Source organism: Hemitrygon akajei, chromosome 3, assembly GCF_048418815.1.
Source record: "Hemitrygon akajei chromosome 3, sHemAka1.3, whole genome shotgun sequence".
In the NCBI taxonomy this organism is placed as follows: Eukaryota; Metazoa; Chordata; class Chondrichthyes; order Myliobatiformes; family Dasyatidae; genus Hemitrygon; species Hemitrygon akajei.
The window spans coordinates 172,324,416-172,347,211 of NC_133126.1; the positions used below are offsets into that span (position 1 = coordinate 172,324,416).

General features: G+C 39.7%; 1 protein-coding gene across 1 annotated transcript in view; it reads right to left on the reverse strand.

The window, feature by feature from the left end:
- Window positions 1-1,772: 1,772 nt before the first annotated feature.
- LOC140724375 (uncharacterized) overlaps window positions 1,773-22,796 on the reverse strand; it is a 31,175-nt gene continuing 10,151 nt past the window's right edge. Inside the window, exons 2-6 of the mRNA XM_073038825.1 lie at window positions 21,846-22,202; window positions 15,675-15,677; window positions 13,759-13,929; window positions 10,621-10,661; window positions 1,773-4,078 (exon numbers count right to left, since the gene is read on the reverse strand). Of these exons, the coding sequence (XP_072894926.1) occupies window positions 3,935-4,078; window positions 10,621-10,661; window positions 13,759-13,929; window positions 15,675-15,677; window positions 21,846-22,202 (716 nt within the window). The 3' untranslated portion in view covers window positions 1,773-3,934. The remainder of the gene's footprint in view (window positions 4,079-10,620; window positions 10,662-13,758; window positions 13,930-15,674; window positions 15,678-21,845; window positions 22,203-22,796) is intronic.

Genomic DNA, 22,796 nt, shown 5'->3' on the forward strand with positions numbered 1-22,796 from the left:
TCCATGCCGGGTTGATGTTGAGTTCGCAACTCGACCTCATAAAAAAAACACTGCCACCTCCAGTTTAAATACCCACGTGGAATATTGTGGAGGATCTAATATCCAAACCAAGCACAACCCCCACTTGTCCCATTTAGCCTGTCTCAGTACGGTGGTCCTTAGGACCCAGCGGGCCTCGGGAGCCGGCGCAGCTTGGGACCCACCGCCTGCAGTGTTTCTGTTCCATTGATGGGAAGCAATCTCGATTGAAAATAAAGTGAAAATAATAAAGTGATCGGAAAGAGGTGAAACGCCATCGGTCATTGGAAACGTATCAGGCTACAGTTGGTCAACAATCAGAACAATTTTAAAGGATAATGGGTAAAATGAGAATAATGGAGCATGTGAAAGGCCCTGCCCCGATGAAAGCTACAATTATTACTAAACAATGCAGTAGTTTAATTATTGGAATACATACGTATCTTAAGTGTTTTATATGCATAGAAAGGTAAAATATGTACTATATACTAAGACAAACGTTTGACTTACTGATGCTAAATAATACTGGGTGGACTTGTTCCGACCTACTTACAAATCCTACTTAAAGACAGACTCAGGAACGGAACTCGTACGTAACCCGGGAACTGCCTGTACTCTAAGTGCAGTCTCACCAGAGATTTGTAGAGTAGCAACATGACCTCTCTACTCTTGAACTCAATCCCCCTGTTAATGAAGCCTAGCAACCCATAGGCCTTCTTAACTACCCTATCAACCTGTGCAGCGACCTTGAGGAACGTATGGATTTGAACCCCAAGGTCCCTTTGTTCATCCACACTCTTAAGTAACTGACCATTAATCCTGTACTCAGTCTTCTGGTTTGTCCTTCCAAAATGCATCACCTCACACTTGTCCGGATTGAACTCCATCTGCCATTTTTCTGCCCAACTCTGCAGCCTGTCTATATCCTCTTGTAACCTTCGACCACCTACAGCTCCGTCCACAACTCCTCCAATCTTCATATCATCCGCAAACTTACTCACCCATCCTTCCGCCTCTACATCCAGGTCATTTATAAAAATCACAAATAGCAGGGGTCCCAGGACAGATCCCTGCGGCACTCCACTAGTCACCGACCTCCAGGCAGAATACTTTCCTTCCACAACTACCCTCTGCTTCCTTCCTTTAAGCCAATTTTTTATCCAAACAGCCAAGGTTCCACTTACCCCATGCCTCGTGACTTTCTGGATGAGTCTCTCATGAGGGACTTTGTCAAATGCTTTGCTAAAGTCCATGTAGACCACACCCACTGCCCTACCCTCATCAATTTCTTTTGTTACCTCTTCAAAAAACTCCATCAGGCTCATGAGGCACGTTCTTCCCTTATTCTAAAGATTATTCTAGAGATGAGAATCAGAATGAGTTCAGATCCTATGAGATTAGCTGAGGAAGTTAAAATCAGGTAATTAAATAATCCTAGAATTGGAATAAAAACAACTCTCAGTAATGATAACCTCAAACCCAAGTATCACTCAAAAGCCAAATGACAATGTCATTCAGGGAAAGGAATAACGGTCTTGTCTTCATGTCATTTCAGTCCCAGCAATGTGGTTAACTCTTAACTGCATTCTTAGTTGAGTGGAGATTAAGGATGGAAGATAAGTGCAAATCTTGTCAATAAAATGAACAAATAACTATTCTAAACAAAAACACCACAGAGTCAAATATTCTCATTTTAAATAAATTTAATGATGGAAAGAGGTTACATTGTTGCATCAGCATTTCCCCCCCCCCACTATATATTTAATAAATAGGCTGTCTTTTATTTACATTCTATACGTCGCTCAGAACATTTGGTACAATCTTCCAAGACTTATTGGAACACAGGACGGATGGATTTATGAAAAAAACTATTCTGATTAATGACTCCCAAACACAGCGATGTGTTTCATGTGAGACTTAAGGAAACCAAGCAGTACACCATTAGACATTAAGCTGATCTTATCCATAGCTCTAGCTCTCAAAGACAAAGATTTCTCAATTTGGATCTCTTATGTTGTTCAAATCTTGTAAATCAATTGTGATTAGTATTTCTTAGAAAGTGAACATGTGAAATCGTAACTATCTGCTCATAGGCTATCTCCTTGTAAACCATACACACTAAATGTCCATGGACAGATTATTCTATTGCCGTAAGTATCAAAATATTTGAATCCTATTGCAACCCATGTCTTACAGAATGTAATTAATTAATAATACAATTGACATGTTTTGTAAGGATTGCAATCCGTACAGTTAGCAAGTGCAATCTGAAGTATTTTTACCACATTTTCATTTATATTTTGATACTATTAGCTAAATGGGAATGTGAGTTCTTGCTATTGGACTTTTCAATGACATCAGAGTAGCAAAAGTGCAGATATAAAGTCACATAGTTTCTAACATTTACAATGACTCTATGTTTACTGACATGAGTGCTCTATACAAAACCTTAGTACAAGGAAGGCAGTTTGGAAAAGTGAGTGCAATGCCCAACTTTTGACCATTATTCAGATAGCTGTCTGTCCAAGCACTGAGTGTGTATGAACTTATAGTGTGCCTCAGTGGTGGGTGGGTGAAGTTCCTTGCTGAGGACATTCCTTGAAGATTGGCTAACAATCATAGGCCTTGCTGTATAAGACACTCCCAGCCTTCATCAAGTCTTTCCCACAGTTTGTGCGCAAGAGCTATTACACAAGGAATTACTTGGAATGTGTCCCTAAGGGCTGCATAATCTTCTGTAAATAGTATTTCCATCACAATTTTGGGAAAGGTATGGGTGAGTCTGAGGAATTTCCTAATTTATGAAGCCTTTCTTGCTGGTCAGTCCTTCTTTCATTATTTATTTCGTAATACATCACTGTGTATCTTGTAATTTGATATTTTTAATTATGATGCAACATGGACTCCTGCTTGATGCTCAAGGTAAAAGGTAAACATGATTTTGTTGATTTTATAAAATGAACACCTTTTCAGGAGAGCTATAGCTTATGAAGCATAATGTTAGAACTCAGACACCTGATTCCTTACAAAAGATACAGGCTAACATAAACTGCATTAATTAACTTGATTAAATCACTAAGTTTTCGAAGCACAGATGCACTCTTTAAATGTGTGGGCACCTGTAATATCAATGTTGAATTTCAGAATGCTATTTTACAGCTTTCAAAGTGCAGGTACATTTCCAGTATTTTTATATAAATCATCTGAATGTGCTCAGGTGTGTACAGTAACTGGTATCTATTGCAATCTAATATATTCTGCACATCTCAGGTTAAGTGAAGAATATTAAAAAATTTGACATTGTTATAGGAAAATGTCATTCAATCATAGAGGCGCTACAAATATGTGCAGTGTTATCAGTCAGGATTTTAACCATAAAAATAAAATCCAGCACCCAATCTATGAGATCATGAGTCACATATGTAATGTTTATGGTCCAAGGATAAGGAAAGCTGGAGGCAGCAACTGTATGTTCCACCTGTCTGTGAATGAATGAATGAATGAAGCTTCAACGATAATCATCTTGAAGTTGCCATTGATGGAATCTACATGTCCTTACTGCAGCTTTTAAACACTCCATCTTCTCCCCAGCATTAGTTAATTCTTCTCACCACAAAATGACTGTATGATGAAGGGTCTTCATCATTAAATGTTTAATCTGTTTCTTGTTCCAAAAATACTGTTTCCAGCATTGACTGTTTTTATTTAGGAATGTACAGGCTAGGCATATACTCCCCTTCATGGTCAAAATCCCATTCTTGGCTTAAAATGAGATATTCGAGTAAAAAGGAGTATAAGAGAAGGTCATGTGATTATATTATGTAATGTCTAAGATCTCACAAAGCTAAATAATTACTAAGCCATACACAGAATTCTCTCTGTAATGACCGGTAGTTTTCTGCACACCTGCAGTTTGCTATTGAGGAGCAAAGATAATTGTAGCGTAGTATGAATCATCGGAAGCAACAGATGTTGTTAGGTTCTGACGAATATTTTTCTCGGGGACCTGGAGTACAGCATAGTCGACGGAGAACACGGTGGAAATTTGATCATTCGGTTTCTGAAATACAATCAAAAGAAATTGAATATAAGTAAGAATGATCTTTAGTCTGCGCATTCCTGTTAAACTGTTTGCACATGTTCGTTCGTTCATCATGTGCCATGCCGTGTGACATGGGCTATTATGGTCTTTCCATGACCACGATTGTTCTTGGCAAATTTTTCTACCAAAGTGATTTGCCATTGCCTTCTTCTGGGCAGTGTCTTTACAAGATGGGTGACCCCAGCCATTACCAATACTCTTCAGAGATTTTCTGCCTGGTGTCAGTGGTCACAGCCAGTACTTGTGATATGCACCAGCTTCTCAAATGACCATCCACCTTCTGAAAATGCTTGTGTTTGCACTCCAGAACATTCTGTCTTTTCAACAGTTTGGGTTGCAATTCTATTGCTGCTTCTGCATTACTGAAAAATGCTTTTTAACAACACATAGAACTAAACTAACATCTTATCAATAACCTGATTCCAGAATGCATCATTGTCAAATCCTGAGTGATCTTCACACATCACTTAGATCTGTACAAATCTGGAGTACAATTGGTAACAACCTGGGCTGGTAGGAGAGCTATAGCACTTCCTGGGACTTCCTCAACTCTTATTTTAACCAGAAGAATTGATGGTTCAAGAAGAGGACTGACCACCACTCCTATAGAACAGCTATGGATAAGCAATAAATGACAACCTTTCCAGCTGCAATTACACTCTGAAAAATATGACTATGAATAGACATGGCCAAATTTTATCCAAAAGGAAAATGCAGCATACTCCTGAAATCTGAAAACTATGGACAGTCGGAACTGCTGAATTATCATTAAGTCAAACTATTACCTGTGTTTTTTCTTCATCACAAGTGTTGCTTTGCCCGTTAAGTATTTCTACTGCCTTTCTCCCTTTATGATGAGACTTTATGTTTGGATAAAGGTACAAGTAGAAATATTATCTGACCCTGCTCTGGATCTGTGTACATGACATTTCCTGGACTAGGCTCCAGATATAACAAACATTACTGCCAGGGTGCAGGTTTATTGGAGGAAAAAGGGAATTGGTCTGATTAAGAAGATTTGCTAAAACTTATAGAGAAAGGCTTTGTAATTACTGTGTTTGAAGGAACTTGGAGGGTCTCTGCATTCACCAGTGCAACAATGGACATTATGCAGTATGAGGTAAAGCAGAGGGATGCAGCTCAGCCTTCAATATTACAATTCCAAGCAAATTAATCTCCAAACTCCTAGACCTGGGACTCAACACGTCACTTTATAAATGGATCCTTGGTTTCCTGACTAACAGACCACAATCAATAAGCATTAGCACTGTCTGGTATGGAGTGGGGGGGGGGGGGGGGGGCTACTGCGCGGGATTGAAATAAACTGCAGAGAGTTCTAAAATTGGTCAGCTCAATCATGGGCACTAGCCTCCACATCTTCAAAGAGTGATGCCTCAGAAAGGTGGCTTCATCATTAAGGATCCCCATCACCCAGGTCATCCCTTGTTCCCATTATTACCATCAGAAAGGAGGTAGAGAAGCCTGAAGGCACACAGTCAATGATTCAGGAGCAGCTTCTTCCATTCAGCCATCTGATTTCTGAATGGACAATGAACCTGTGAACACTGCCTTGTTACTCTTTATTTCTATTTTTGCACTACTTATTTATTTTAACTATTTAATATACAGTATATATACTTACTATAATTCACCACTCCTTTTTATCATTATGTAAAGACAACACAACATATGTCGGTGAAGTTATAAATGATTCTGAACACCTCCGCCATGATTAACGGCGACACAGAGCTGCGTCCTCAGCTCCCCACTCTGTCCCATACACTCATGACTGCATGGCCTGACCCTGCTCTAACTCCACCTGCAAGTGATGTCCCTGCAGTGGGCCGTATGCCAAATGACGATTAGTCAGAGGGAAGGAGGGACATAGAGACACTCTGTCATGACAACAGTTGTTCCCTCAATGTCAGAAAAACAAAAGAGCTGATCAATGACTTCTGGGAACAGGGGAGAAGGATTGGTCGTACATGCTCTTGTTTACATCAGTGATGCTGAGTTGAGAGGGTTGAGGAGTAAACATCACTATCAGCCTGTCCTGGGCCACCACATTGATATAAGCTCACCAGCGTCTCTGCATCCTCCAGAAGCTAAAGAAATTTGTATGTACTCTTTGACGCACACCAATTCTATCAATGCAACATAGAAAGCATCCTTCCTGGATACATCACAGTTTGGTTTGGCAACAGCTCGGCATGTAACCACAAGGAACTGCAGAGAGTTATACACATAGCTCAGTAGATCATGGAAACTGGCTTTCCCTCTACGGACTCTCTCTGCATTTCCTGCTTCCTTTAGAGAGCAGTCAGTGTAATCAGACACCATGCACCCTCGATATTCTCTCTTCTCCCTCCCAGAAGATACAAAAGCCAGTAAAGGCATACCATCAGGCTCAAGGACAATTTTTGTTCAGCTGTTATAAGGCTACCGAGTGTTTCCTTAATATGGTAAGATGGAATCTTGTCCTCACAATTTACCTCATTATGAGCTTACACCTTATTGTCTACCTTCCCTGCGTTTTCTCAGGACCAGAACATTTTATTTAGAACTTTGATTTTTTTTTTACCTTGTGCTATCTCACTTTACTATTATAATGAAATAATCTGTTTGACTGCTATGCAAGTTTTTACTGTAGCTCAGTACATGTGACAATAATAAATGGATTTATTAATTTAGGAAATAAGCACCTCACTGTAGGCCCCACTGAGAGTTAGTGAAGTTTGAGGAAAGAGGTATCTGTAGCAACATTGCCAACTGCTCTTCTCTGACAGTTCTGTTCTGAGAAACCAGCTACAGTCTTATCAGATTAGCAAAAATTAAAATACCAGTTGAAGTGGTTTTGCCATCTGTGACTTCCTCCAACTACTTGCTAGAATATTTAAATTACTTAATGTCACAGATGATGGAGAGCAGTAAGGTCCTTCTAATAAAAATAAAATCACTTTACAAGATCTAACAATGTCAGCATTTATTGCCCATGTGAAGATTATGGTGAAGTCCCTTCTAGAACTGCTGCAGTTATTTTGGTGAAGATTGTCCCCTAATGCTGTTGGATGGGGAATTCCAGGACTTAGATGAAGAAGGAATGGGAAAATATTTCAAATGAAAATGGCATATATCTTGAAAAAGGACAAGATTTTCAGTCTCCTGCCATCTCCCCATATCACTTCAAGTCCTGTCCAGTCTATCAACCTCTGCCTTTAAACGTACATAAAGACCTGGCCTCCATAGCTGCCTGTGGCAAAGAAATCCACAGATTCACCACTCTCTGGCTAAAGAAGTTCCTTCTCACCTCTGTTCTAAAAGGATGTCACTCTCTTCTGAGGTTGTGTTCTCTCCCACGATAGGAAACATCCTCTCCACATCCACTCTATCAAGGCCTTTCACCATTCGATAGGTTCCAATGTGGTTCAGAATCCTAGTGAATACAGGCCCAGAGCCATCAAATGCTCTTCATGTGGCAAGTCATTCAATCCTGGATTCATTTCCGTTAACCTAATTTTGCAGTTTACTATTAAAATTATCGCTCACTGCTAAGTCGTCTCCGCTAACTCTGCTCTTGGGCCAAACGTGCTCTACATTTCCTGACAGGATGGGTGAACCAGTGATTGACTCAGGGTTACATCCTTTTACAGCAAGGCATAACCATGGACCCAGGGAGAGCGTGCACTGTTGTTGAATGGTCCCAACTGTGATCCCTTAAACAGCTACATCACTCTTTGAGCTTCTCTGACAGAAACCATAGCCAAATCACCAGTCTTTTAACCTCCCACACCAAGTCACCTCCCTCAGGGATAACCTGCTCAAGGGACACTTCACTCCCACTCCCATTCTCCACTATCCGACCTTTTGGGTAGAGGCGGATGCATGTGATGTGCCATCCTCTCCCAGCGAGGACCGGATGGGAAAACAGACCCTTGTGCCTTCTCCTCACACAAGTTCAACTCCACACAGTGCTGTTATGGGGTAGAAGACATGGAGCTATAGCCATTAAATGGATCTTGATGAATGAAGACATTGACTGGTTGGAAACACTGAACCCTTCCTGATCTGTACTGACCACCAAACCCTCAAATCCATACAACTGATAGGCCAACTCAACCCATGTCAGGCTTCTTTGAGCAATTCAACTTTACCATCGTACTAACCCAGTTCCAAGAACACTTAGGCAGACACCTTGTCACAACAGTTCGACCCAGCAGAAGTGGAGATTGACCCTCAGCCCATTATCCTATCTTGTCAGATACTCGCCCTGATCATCTGGGACCTTGGGAACCAGATCTGCCAGGCGCTACTTCATGAGCCTTTCTGGATACAACTGATAACCGCATGTATGTACTCTGAGGTACTCCGTGGGCCCACTCCTCAACCCTCTCTGGCTATTCAGACACACGACCAACTCTGGATTTTCTGCAGTGCCCACCATGATTGCAAAAGTATGTCAATTCATCACTGCCTGCCCTTAGTGTGTCCAGAGAACTCCTCCAACCAGCATATCTGGGCCCCGACACCCATGGTCCCACTTTGCCAATGGATTTCATTATGGGTTTGCTACCTTCTGATAGGACCGCTGTGGTCATGACAGTGGTGGACAAGTTCTCCAAGGTGGTCCACTTCATTGCCCACCCTAAACTCCACATGGCTATCATCCACAGATCAACAGTCAGTCAGGAAGGGCAGCAAGTGGATAGGTTTCTGCGATGTTTCGCTGCCTCTAATCCATCCACATGGAAGAAGTAATTGCTCTGGGTTGAGCTGGCCCGTGACCTACACACCTCCTCTACCATGGGTATGTCACCCTTTGAAGTGCTTCATGGCTAAAACCCCTGTTGTTCCCATGGTGGAGGTCCCGCCAGAACCATGGTTTGCCACTGCAGGAATGCTTGGAAGATGCCACAGAGGGCCATCCTGTGCCCAGCTAGACTATTCCTGCCCGGGGACTGTGTCTGTCTGTCCACTTGAGATCTGCCCAAGCGCACTATGTGATGGTGTGCTGGGGCAATGGCATCAACATGGGTGATGCCAACAGGCTCAATAAACTGATTAGAATGGCTGGCTCTGTAACAGGAGTCAAACTGGACACACAGGAGGCTGTGATAGAACAAAGGACCCTATGGAAAACCCTGGCAATTCTGGACAATGTTTCTCACCCTCTGCATGCCCCCTTGGCTGAAGGGAGGAGCACTTTTAGTCACAGACTAAGACAGCTGTGCTGTTCCAAAGAGCGCTATATGAGGTAATTCTTATCGTTGACTATTAGGCTCTATAATGAGTCAACCTATAGCCAGGGAATTGATGACCCCTTCCTGTTATTCTGTTTGAGGTAACTTATTTTTTATTTTTTCTTACTTTCCTTCTTATATTTGTCTGTCTGTGCACTCGTAATGCTACTGTGACATTAATTTCCTTTGGGATCAATGAAGTATCCGTCTATCAATCATGTCAATCACCATGACTTTGATTCCCTTTATTATCTGTAAACTGGAAACAAACTGATTAAAATAGGAACAACACACACAAAATGCTGGTGGAATGCAGCAGGCCAGGCAGCATCTATAGGAAGAAGCAATGTCGACGTTTTGGGCCAAGACCTTCAGAATCTCTTACTATCTTTTATTCCAGTTAGTCCTGATGAAGGGTCTCGGCCCAAAACATTGCTTCTTCCTATAGATGCTGCCTGGCCTGCTGTGTTCCACCAGCATTTTGTGTGCGTTGCCTGAATTTCCAGCATCTGCAGATTTCCTCGTGTTTGATTAAAATAGGTCTCAATGGAGCCACATCAGTTTTTCACTTAACTTTTTACTTCAGCAATTTAAATTTGCCTCATCAGGCACATTTAGCCATGGATATTATAAGATAAAAGAAAGAAATGCAAGAAAATTGGCTACCAATTTTCACACAAGGATCATGTGATCATGCCCAGATATTTAATGGAAAGAACATTCCAATATGCTGGTGGCGACTCCACTGCTATTCATCAAGTTAAGCCCTTGGATATTTTACATGGCAGGATGTTATTAGAGGGACAACACCTCAGTACAATGTTCCTTCAGCTCTGGATTGGAGTGTCAACATAGGGTTGGTGTTCAGGTTGCTGGACAGGACTTGACACAATAAGCTTTTGACTTAGGGGTGATAATTTTACCACTGAAACACAACTGAAAGTGACAAAGGCTTCCACTTACACAAATATGTACACATATACAAGTCTTAAATTTATGCATCTGTCTTGTCCCACCAATAAATGCATATTTATACTACTTCTTGGGTTATTGCAGGTGTGGGCACAATGGGGAACAGCTTGACTGTCCATCTGTTTCCATGGTATTCCAACCTAGTATTCCAAAGAGACACTTTAATAACCATCTGTGTATTGCCATCTCTTTTCCTTTCTTGCCTCTCCCCCTCGTTGTCTCTCTCTCTCTTTACTATTTTTCTCATGATACCCTTTGATATTGTACAGTAACTGTGTGAAATATATTTACCTGACAATTGGCATCCACTGTAGGGGGACTGGTGTCTGGATCTATCAAGGGAAAGAAAATTGCAAAATATTGCTTCAAAAGTCCAGTATAGAGTATAATAAAACTTGCAGGACTAACCATTACCATAAGACCATAAGATATAGGGGCAAAATTAGGCCTTTTGGCCCACCAAGTCTGATCCACCGTGCTACCTGGAGCTAGTGCTGGAACATTTGTAGAAACCTCCTGTGAAAATAAAGCCCTCAATACATGTAAAACAACTTTTATCCCATTCAATTTCTGTAAGTTTAGTAAATGATCACTTTTAACACCGATACCTTATTCCTATATTTGACGAGGGTGGTTTTGTACACCACGTTGCTGATCAGGCATTGGACTCTAATTAAGTTTGAATAAGTTATTTGCAAAGCTTCAGAGAAAAAGCTGATTAAAGAAATGATTGGGCACTGCTGAGGTCATTTCTCATGCTCTGTTAGAATAACGTGGGGTATAATAACATTTTTAAAACAGAATGAAACAGCTGAAGTGGAACCAAATCACAAATAGATTTTGAATTTCATGAGGATCTCAATTATTTTCTTGGTCTTTGGTATAGCTAATCTCGCATTCCAGTAATGATTTTCTACTTTCTAATCATTGTTCAAGGCATTCAGAATATAATAACTCTAAAAATCATTGGCAGAGACAATAAATTTATATTAGGTACATGATTTCAATCTCAGGTGCTATTTAAATTGTCTATATATTTTGTGTGTTTACACTTATGAAAGACAGAGACGCATGAACAGTGATGGTCATTTCAAACTCTGTAAACAATGAATTAACTTCTTTGTCTGTCTTTATATTTTTGTCAGACTAAATTTTTCTTTCAATGGAAGTTTGCTGCTTTAGTTCAGGACACAATTTGAGGAATTGTTTTAGTGACTGGCAATTATTTATTAGTTCATTCAAAGTGGGAAACCTAATCCAGCATTTACTGCCCATCCCTTTTTACCAGTTAAGCTGTCTGGCTTCTTAGACTATTTACGAGAGGCATTAAGATTCAGCTGCATTGCTGCGGATCTCAATAATATACAGATTAGACTGGGTGAGGATGCAATTCATTAAAACATGCTTTTATTGAAATTCGGTATTTTTATTTACAATTATTTATTTATATTAGCAATCCATAAAGCTGATGTTAGAAAGTTACAATAAAACTGTCACAAAGCCAATAAATTCATTGATGTCATTTTGGGTAAAAAGCCCACTTTCTCCACCTGGTCTCTTCTAAGTGTAAGTCCAGTCCCAAACTAGCATGGCTGATTGCTGTCGGAAGTGTCTCAGCAAGGCATTTGTTATATTGGTAGATGTTCATGGCAGGTGAGCAACATATGAGCAATATTGAGTAATAAGCACCGACTTTGCCAGCAATGACCACATGCCATGCATGAATAATGGCGACCAATGGAAGAGCATCTGGGCCTTTTAATGACTTCTTCCTTTCGTCACATTGAAACTTTCTTCATTGCATTTTAATCTGTCTGGATGGAGATAATTTGATCCTGAGGACATTATAACTTCAACTTGTTTTGTGACAGTTTATCTTTAGAGGCATTGTTGTACATTTTAGGATCTTAATTCTTTTTTTTTACTACCATCCACCTTGATGAGGAGGAGGATTTAACCAAGGCCTGTGCCAATCTCATTTTGAATGCAGAAATAGTTCATTCTACTGGCTCCTAATTTTCATCCTTCTTGCAAGGAAGGGGCCATCTTCTTCCCTCAAGGTATGAGCTTTCTTAATGTTTTTACTTTAATTACTAGGTTATGTTAAGTTTGGCATGGTCGGCCCATCAGCAGTGAAAAATAATGAGGCTGGATTTTATTTGCCACTTTTATCTGTGAGAGGTTCCAGTCAAATGTGTTTAATTTGTGGACCTCACCCCAGTAACGCAAAATGTTCAAGAAGGAGCTTTTAAAATCAATTCTCAGCAGGTCTTTTGCTTTGTATGATCTATAACTAAAGGTTGAATAATAAAGGTAGCCAAGTGATCATTCAGACCCTGTTTGTGCTCTTTAAATAAGCTTTTCTACAACATATTGTTTAGTGCATGAAGGGATACGAGGAGAAGGCAGGAGATTGGGGCTGAGAGGAATATTGGATCAGCCGACTCGGTTGAGATGGCCTAATTCTGCTATATTTTCTTTGGTCTTATATAGTAATATCACTGGTAGTTTATTTAATTCTTAATGAAATGATGCCAAATGAATGATACAAACAGGTGCTATGAAATGTGAGCAACGCACACAAAATGCTGGAGGAACTCAGCAGGCCAGGCAGCACCTATGGAAAAAAGTAGACAGTCTTTGTTTCAGGCTTAGACCCTTCATCAGGACTGGAAAAAAGATGAAAAGTTAAAGCAAGAAGGTGGGTGGAAGGGAGGAAGAAGTACGAGGTGGTAGGTGGTAAGTGGTAGGTGATAGGTGAAACCAGGAGAGGGGGAGGGGTAAAGTAAAGTAATAAGACAACATTTCTTTGAACCAGGGTTTAAAGCACATAACACACACACAGCGTACGATAAGTTATGAAGGTAAGGATAAAATCTACAGATGAATCACACATAAATAAAATTAAAGTGCATTATTAACAAATGTTGTAAAGTACGGAACAGATTAACCAGTGACACTTCGAATACAATGCAACTGACAGTTCGGAAACCTAATGGCCTGGGGAAGAAATTGTTACTCCTCCTGACCATTCTTGTTTTCATGCATCATAGTCTCCTGCCTGATGGTAGAAAGTCAAAGAGGATTCTGGATGGATGGGTGGAATATAGAAGTGTGATTACATTTAATGGGGGCTATGTCCATTTGCATCAGGACAAAAAACTGCAGGAAACCTGGAAAATGATAAATGACCAAATATTGTGGTAAAAGTGATTTGTATTCTATTCTCCTTCTCCACAAGTACACAGTGGCTGCTGGAAGTCACTCATGCAGATGATACAAACTGGGCAAGATGTGTGTGATTGGGAAGCTGGAGCTTTGAATATTCCAGTCAGGTAAAATCAGAACAGACATATTCAGGCAATGAGCAGATTATTTCCTTAAGATGTTGAATTAGATCAATAGAAGAAAAAATGATATGCAACTCACCTTGTTTTTTTGGTCGGTATCTGATAAAAATAAAAATTAATAGGCAGATAATGACAAAAGTAGCTACTACTGCTGCAAGTATTATGTTAATACTGGTTTCCATGCTTGTGGAATCTGTCACAATACTTGTGCTGTTCGTGTTGTTCCTTGGTTCTGGAGTAGTTGTCTGTCCTACAAAAAAAAAGGAGTAATATCTCATTTCATTTGATAGCCACACTCAATTAATAATATTTAATATATTGAATTAAATTCATCTAATAAATTTCATTCAAAATTAATTCCCAGTTACCTTCTTATATTTTGACCTGATACTAACACTTATTTGCCTGGAATTGAAATTATGCCATTATTTGTAAGATCAGGATTGAATATTTAGTTAACAGTAAATAGAAGTACTTTTGCCATAACTTCCAGCAGTATTGTGAGCAAGAATTGTAATGCTGTCTGTCAGAAAGAAAGGGATTGATAGAACTGAGAGATGAGATCGAATTGAAAGATCATATTCAGTGATTTGTTTTAAGCAATGTATATGGACAGTTAGAAGCAAATCAGATCAGATCTAGTTAGGGAGAAATATGGGTAAAATAATGAAGAAAGGGCAATATAAAAATAAATTCCAGATTAATGCTTTTGAAGAACTTTTTGTCTCATTAACAGGCATACATTTAAAGAGCATTTTGATTGATAATTGCATTCTCTGTGCCAGCATTTCCAACATATTGCTGTTTAATTCTTCCTACTAAAGTTGCACTACAAATGTTAAAGCATTCACATGAATTCTGACCTACACTATTTACCCTCAATTTTTTGCAGGAGCCTATGTAAATAATTGAATTATGGTTACGGTTATGAATCCCGCAACCCGCCTGGGTCATAGGGGCGAGTACGACTGACCGCGGCACCAGTTGCCTCCAATCCTCATGGTTGTGGGCGAGTGCTTGGGCTGCACAAAGTTCTCTGTAGTCCACTCTGCAATATTTTCTGCTCATTTCTTCCTTCATCTGCCCCTTTTTCTTTTTCCCTGCGCAGTCCACTTGATCTTGTTACAAGGCCATACCATGCCAGTTTCCTCTCCTTTACTGCGGACAGTAGACCTTCGGAGTGTCTCATTTACTGGGTGATTTTTCTTCATATGTCATCATTTGAATTGAATTGACTTTATTTCTTACATCCTTCACAGGCCACATTGCAAGGCCTGAATGCATTCGATAGGTTGGAGAAGTCACCTGGAAGAGCTGCTAATGTCCCTGTATGGTGGTGAGAGGGAAAATGAAGGGCTAAGAGTTGTGCCTCCTCGACAGAGACACAGCAACTTTGGGATGAACCTGTGCTCTGTGCGCAGTGGCTATGTTGAGCTTCTAGTTCTGGTCACATGTCACTTTAATTCCCCTTCCTACTCCCACGACAGCTTGTCTCTCCTTGGCTGCGTTCACTGGCATTGTGAGGCCAAATAGAAATGCTATTTTATTAAGTATTACAAGAACAAAGAGCAAGCAAAGTAAGTTGTGATCAGCCCGTACTGAGACTAAAGATAAAAGTGCATTCTATTGATGAGATGTAACCTAAGATTCAAGAGGCATGACAGCTGCCGCAGAAAAGCTGTGAAGCTTCTAGAAAATACAGATCAGATACTACAAAAACTAGAGCATTTACTGAACAATTCCATGAATATAGGTGATTATATAGAAATAGGAAGCAAACAGAATAAAGTTAAATTACAAATAAAAGAAAAATAATGATTCTAAACCCTAATCTAACAAACCCAATCATACAGCCAGCAAGGTTCCAGCTTCAGGTAACCCATCCTTTGCCACAGTCCTCTCAGGATCTTTCCCTTTGTTCACCTTTCTCTTCCTTCTCCCCATCTTGCTCAATACCCGCACCCCTTCTAACACCATCGGGTTCCGTCAGCCCACCTTCTATGCAGTGGGATTTCTTCTCCTTTGTCTTACATTTCTTATCACCTCCCCCACTTGATTTCAATTGCCCTTCATCCCTCTTTTATTTTCTAATTCATCTTCTTCACCCCATCTCTGGTTGCACCTATCTCCCACCAGCATCTGTCTAGTTGTTCCCCCTTCACCCCTCTTCTCCTGACTTCATCTCCCCATCCTACACACCTCATTATCACCTTCCATCCTCTGCCTCACCTCACTCACGCACTTCCATATATTGGCTATCTTTCCTTTACAGTCTCAGTCCTGATGCAGAGTCTTGAGTCAAAACATCAACAGATGCTATTCTTGGCAAACCCATGGTCGCTTGATTGTTAGTGTGAGTTCAGTGAGCTGAAACATCTGCGTCTGTCTGTTAGATTATAATCATATTCCTGCAATGTAAAGACTGAAAATTTTGAAGAAAATGTGTGACAGTTTGCATTTACGTGTAGGCTATAGTCTACAAAAATATCAATTCAAATTATACAGAGCTTTTTTTTTATTGCTTCCTGTTACACAGTAGAGATACTCATTAAACAAGAAGATTTTAGTAAAGTTCTAAAGTTGTAAAAATTTGAAGACTTTCCTAGCGAGAAGGTTTGCTTGCTAATGCTGCATCGCCAGAACAGATAGTGGAGCGGTTGTGGAGAAAGATGTTTTTAAACTTACGTACAAGGTCAGGAATCAAAACGTTGAGCATGGTGTGACTCATGTTCTGAGCTGCATTTTTTTTCAGAGCAAGGAGTGTTGTAGGAAAGACGGAAGTGCTTAGGGCATGGATCAGTGTGGATCAGCCATTAGTGAGACTTGCTTGCAGGACCAGCAGCTCAGTCTTCTGTGGTTCCATTGTTTTGGTTGTGATAGAGCAGGAGGCATTAAAGGTGGAGGGGTGACATTACTGGTCAGTTAAAATGTCACGGCAGTACTCAGACAGCACAACTCGTCCAGTAAGGCTTAATGGGTAGAACTGAGAAATGAAAAAGGTATAAACACATTTATGGGATTATATTATTGATCATCCAATAGTCCACGGGATTTAGAGGAGTAAATTTGTAGAGAGAATGCAGTCTGTTTCAAGAAATATACGGTTATGGTAATAGGTGATTTTAACTTTCCATATATTGACTGGAACTCCCATACTGTAAAAAGGCTTGATTGGAAAGGATTTGTCAAATGTGTTCAGAAAAGCTTCTTTAATCAGTACATAAAAGTCCCAACTAGAGGGTGTGTGATGTTAAATCTCCTATTAGGAAATGAGACAGGGCAGGTGACATAACTTTCTGCAGGGCCGCTGCAATTTTTTGGACAAGATGAACTTTTTAGCTTGTGATCATATTGCCATTAGTTTCAAGGTAATTATGGAAAAGGATAGGCCCAGCTCTCGAGTTGAGTTTGTGAGCTGGAGAGAAGTCAATTTTGATGGAATCAGAAAGGATCTGGCCAGTGTGGTTTGGGTTAGGTTGTTTTTTGTCAAAGCCGTGTAGTACTTGGTAAGTGTGAAGCCCTCTAAAAGTGTAAATTTGGGAGTACAGAGTTGGTATGTTCCAATCAGAATAAACAGCAAGGATAATGGATTTATGGAGCCTTGGCTTTTTGAGAGATATTGAGGCCCTGCTTGGGAAAAAAGGAGGAGGTGCATAGGAGGTATAGGCAGGTAGGAACAAATGAGGTGCTTGAGGAGTATAAGAAATGCTAGAGAACTATATATATATTTAGATCAAAAGGTTAGCAAGGAACAAAATTAGTCCTGTGGAAGATCAGCATCATAATCTCTGCGTGGAGCTGAAAGAGATGGGGAAATATTAATTTTTTTAAAAAATCTGTATTTACTCGGGAGTTGGACGCAGAGTCTATAGATGTGAGGAAAAGAAGCATCAAAGTCATGGGCCCTATTCAGATTACAGAGGAGGAGGCAAATTAGTGTGGATAAATCCCCAGGGCCTGACAAGCTGTTCCCTCAGACCCCATGGGAGACTGGTACGGAAATTGCAAGGGTCCTAGCAGAGATATTTAAAACATCCTCAGCTGCAGGTAAGGTGCCGGAGGACTGGAGGGTAGCTGAAGTTGTTCTGTTGTTCAAGAAAGGCTCAAAGAATAAACCATGAGAGTATAGGCCGGTGAACCTGACATGTTGAAATTGTAGGAGATGTTGGTGAGACCCAATTTGGAGTATTTTGTGCAGTCTTGGTCAATTAACTATAGGAAAGATGTAAATAAGATTGAAAGAGTACAGAGAAAATTTACAAGGCTTTACGGAGACTTGCGGACCTGAGTTATAGGGAAAGGTTGAATAGGCTAGGACTTTATTCCCTAGAATGTAGAAGATTGAGGAGATATTTAATAGACGTATACAGAATTATGAAGGGTATAGATAGGATTTTTCCCTATCTAGCAGGCTTTTTCCATTGAGATTGGTGAGACTACAACTAGAGAGCATGGATTAAGGGTGAAAGGTGAAACATTTAAGGGGAACATGAGAGGTAACTTCATCACTCAGAGGGTGGTGAGTGAGCTGCCAGTGTAAGTGGTAGATGTGTGGTCGATGTCAACATTTAAGAGAAATTTGGATAGGTGCATGGATGAGAGGGGTGTGGAGGGCTCTGGGATAAGGGCACATCAATGGGACTAGGCAGATTAATGGTTCAGCACTGACTAGATAGGTCAGAACTGTTTCCATGCTGAGGGTTCTGTGACTCTATGCCTTTAACTGGAAAGTCTAAACTTCCTCTACAATTGAACTTTTCCTGGAAATTTGCACGAGTGTCCTGAAATCTAGTACTTGAGTAAAACATAGGCTCTGTGATTAGTTTGCTCAGTCTAGTTCTTGTGATTATCTGGCATTTTTATTAAAGCTAATATTATTTACATTGACAATCTCTGTGTATTTTATTTTTGTACTGAGCCATAACATATAAAGTAATTATATAATTATCCAGCCTTTTGTGTGTGTTACTTAAATTTTCCTACATCATCCAAATCCTTTGTGTCAATGTAATATATATATGTAATTTTCAACAAATAGGTATTATACTTAATTAAAAGTACACACACTGGCCTCTTTATTAGACATACCTGTGCCCCTGCTTGTTAATACAAATATCTAATCAGCTAATCATGTGGCAGCAACTCTAAGCACGGAGAGCACTGAGACATGATTAAGAGGCTCTGTTCAAACATCGGAATGAGGAGGAAATGTGATCTAAGTGAGTTTGACTGTGGAATTATTGCTGGTGCCAGACGCCTTGGCTTGAGTATCTCAGAAATTGCCGATCTCCTGGGATTTTCACGCACCACAGTCTCTACAGTTTATGGAGAATGGTGTGAAAAACAAAATCAAGCATCCAGTGAGCAGCAGTTCTGTGGGTGATGATGCCTTGTTGATGAGAGAGGCCAGACTGGTTCAAGTGACAGTAACTCAAATAACCATGCATTACAACAGTGGTGTACAGAAGGGCTTCCCTGAATACATCACACGTTGAACTTTGAAGTGGATGGGCAACAGCAGCAGAAGATTGAACATTCACTCAGCAGCCACTTTATCAAGTACAGGAGTTATCTAATAAAGTGGCCACTGAGTGTAATGTACAGTACACTGGAAAACTCCTTTACCTGTCACTCTTTGCAGTGTGTGGTTTGAAAAAACCACGGAAACTACTCTTTCCTTAACAAGGTTTAATGCAACATTAGCTCATTGACCATTTTTGTACCTAACCCACATACTGTATGTGAACGAATGAATGGAATATTCATTGTGAGAAAATGATTCTGGAGGTTGTTTACGAGTCTATGAAAGATATAGTACACTGACTTATGACTCACCGTCTCCATTTTCAGATTTATAGAAATCTAATATTTAATAATGATGAGTAATATCTTCAGTGAGTAAGGTTTATTTAAAGTTTTCCTGCCTGCTTCTTATTTGCCTGATTTGCATCTAAGTACAAAATCATTGATTTTTTGTTGATTAAATATTTTGGAACTAGTAAACAATTGTTCTTTCCATTATGTATGGATTAATGTCAATAAAGCATGTTAAATGTATTAATTGAAACCTTAATAAATAAATATCTGGCTGTTTAGTGAGCCATAAAATATGAAAGGTCATGTCATTTACATGACATCACTCTGATAAGAATGGAAGCAATATAATTTCTGACTAGACTCTGGACTGGGATAGTCACTCTGTTCTTTTCAAATGCTTTATATTATGTTCATACAAATGTTTACTTTTCCTTTAGGAATACAGATCTAATCCAGGATTGCGGTGTTACTAAGGATGCAGCATGTTTATATACATAATATAATGGGTGTTGGACTTTGTTTCAAATGTTTACATTAGTTCTGCTAGACAAATTACTATTGTCTTTCTGTCAAAAGGACCACAGTAGAAGCAATTCATTCTGTGTTTAATTGTTATTAAAAAGTCATCCTTAAGCAAATGAAGGTAGTATATTGTCATCAAAAGATACGACCTTACAAGCACTTTTAATTGTCTATGTAATATAACTTTCTCTTTGTTCAGGAGATAGGTTTACCACCAGCTAATCTCAGGAAGTATAAAAGCCCACCTCCATGTCAATAAACTCAGGGGATGAAGGCAGATGAGTGGCTGAAATCAGTGTATTTGGAGTGGGTCTAGAGGAAGTTCACCAGAATAATTCTGGGAATGAAAGGGTTAACATATGAGGAGTGTTTGATGATTCTGGGTCTGTCCTCACTGGAGTGTAGTAGAAACAGAGGGAATCTCATTGAAACCTATCAAATATTGAAAGCCCCAGATAGAGTGGATGTGGAGAGGATGTTTCCTATAGTGAGCGAGTCTAGGACTAGAACGCACAGCCTCAGAATAGAGGGACATCCATTTAGAACAGCAATGAGGAGGCATTTCTTTAGCCAGAGGGTAGTGAATATGTGGAATTCATTGCCACAAACGGCTGTGGAGAATAAGTCACTGAGTATACTTAAAGTGGAGGTTGATAGGTTCCTGATTATTTAGGGTGTTGAAGGTTACAGGAGAAGGCAGGAGGATGGGGTTGAGAGGGATAATAAATCTGCCATGATGGAATGGAGGAGCAGACTTGATGGGCTAAATGGCCTAATTCTGCTCCTATGTCTTATTGTCTTATTTTTAAAATTATTTTTGTAAAATGAGCAATTTGTTCTCAGAAATGAAAGCAACCTAGAATGAATATTATAATTTGTTTTATAGAAAGCATTAAATAGCCATTGACAATCCATATTGTAGCATGTGTTCTTCAAGAAAACTAAACTTTCTGAATTGATACAAGCTATAATTCCCACCCCAGAATCTCATTCTTTATATGCCTCACTCAAAATATTATTCAAAATGCTTTAATGTGCATTACTGAGAGCTGGTAATAACAGTAAACCTCGAAATCTTAAACAATGATGATAACTTGCCCTAAATCGAGAAGAGTTTGAAGAATATCAAATGAATTTTAAGACACTTTTTATAATATTGCATTATTTCAAATAAACTTCACTAACCTCAGCAACATTCATGAAAGGATAAGTAGTGAATGATTAAGTGTAATTTAGCAAATAATAAAAGAAACGTGCAATAAATTACATGAGGAGAGTTTGACAAAGGGTTTGAAAAACAAAATTAAAACTCCTATGATTTAACTTGGACGCTATATCTAGGTATAAAACTCACTATATGGCCGTGGCAAAATTTGAAGGTACTCCTGATCGCTAGTGGGGTTGTTCATAAAGCCTTTGAGTACCTCGAGTTCTTTGTTCTGCTACTCTATCTATGATACAGTATCTATGAGTATTGAGTTAACCATCTACAGGATTTTACTCTATGAACTGCAAGATAAGGTGTGAAGCACCCATCTACAGGATCTTACTCTATGAACTGCAAGATAAGCTGTGAAGCACAGATGCATTAAATTCAGTGGAATTTAAACCATAAAATATATCATTGACAATTTTTCTATCTTCTCAGAGTGGTTAGCTTGGAGGGCTATGGTCTCGATGCAGGTCAATGGCATTAGGCTGTTTAAATGGTTTTGGCATGGACTAGATGGGCCAAAAGGCCTGTTTCTGACCTGTACTTCTCCATGACTCTCTATGCAAAGATTTATCAAGCAATTACTTAGATATTCGAAGAATGAGCAGACATACCAGCAAAGGCAACAGTGATGTTTGTTGCATTGGCTTTCTTGATATCGACATCGTTACCAAAGGCAATTAGCTCACAACCATAAATTCCGGAGTCATTCACCTTCAGCTGCTGCACTGACATTTTTGCTGTGTGGTTGCCATGGTCCCATATCAACTGAATATGGTCAATTGCTGTAAAGTTTTTTGTCTTCAGATTGATTTCTCCAAGTTTGCATTTGTCCTTACATGTGTACTTGTACCATACCAGAATCATATTTTCAGTGATTGTTTCATTGGAAAGTTTACAGAAGATAGTAGCTGATTCCCCTGTGTTCTTCTCAATGGTCTTCGGGTACTGTGACAGAATAAAGGGTTTACCTACAAATAAAAGTAACAGAATTATTCACATAGTGAGTTTAGGAAGTTTTTCCATTAACCATATAACCATATAACAATCACAGCACGGAAACAGGCCATTCCGGCCCTCCTAGTCCGTGCCGAACTCTTAATCTCACCTAATCCCACCTACCCGCACTCAGCCCATAACCCTCCACTCCTTTCCTGTCCATATACCTATCCAATTTTACCTTAAATGACACAACTGAACTGGCCTCTACTACTTCTACAGGAAGCTCATTCCACACAGCTATCACTCTCTGAGTAAAGAAATACCCCCTCGTGTTTCCCTTAAACTTTTGCCCCCTAACTCTCAAATCATGTCCTCTCGTTTGAATCTCCCCTACTCTCAATGGAAACAGCCTATTCACGTCAACTCTATCTATCCCTCTCAACATTTTAAATACCTCGATCAAATCCCCCCTCAACCTTCTACGCTCCAATGAATAGAGACCTAACTTGTTCAACCTTTCTCTGTAACTTAAGTGCTGAAACCCAGGTAACATCCTAGTAAATCGTCTCTGCACTCTCTCTAATTTATTGATATCTTTCCTATAATTCGGTGACCAGAACTGT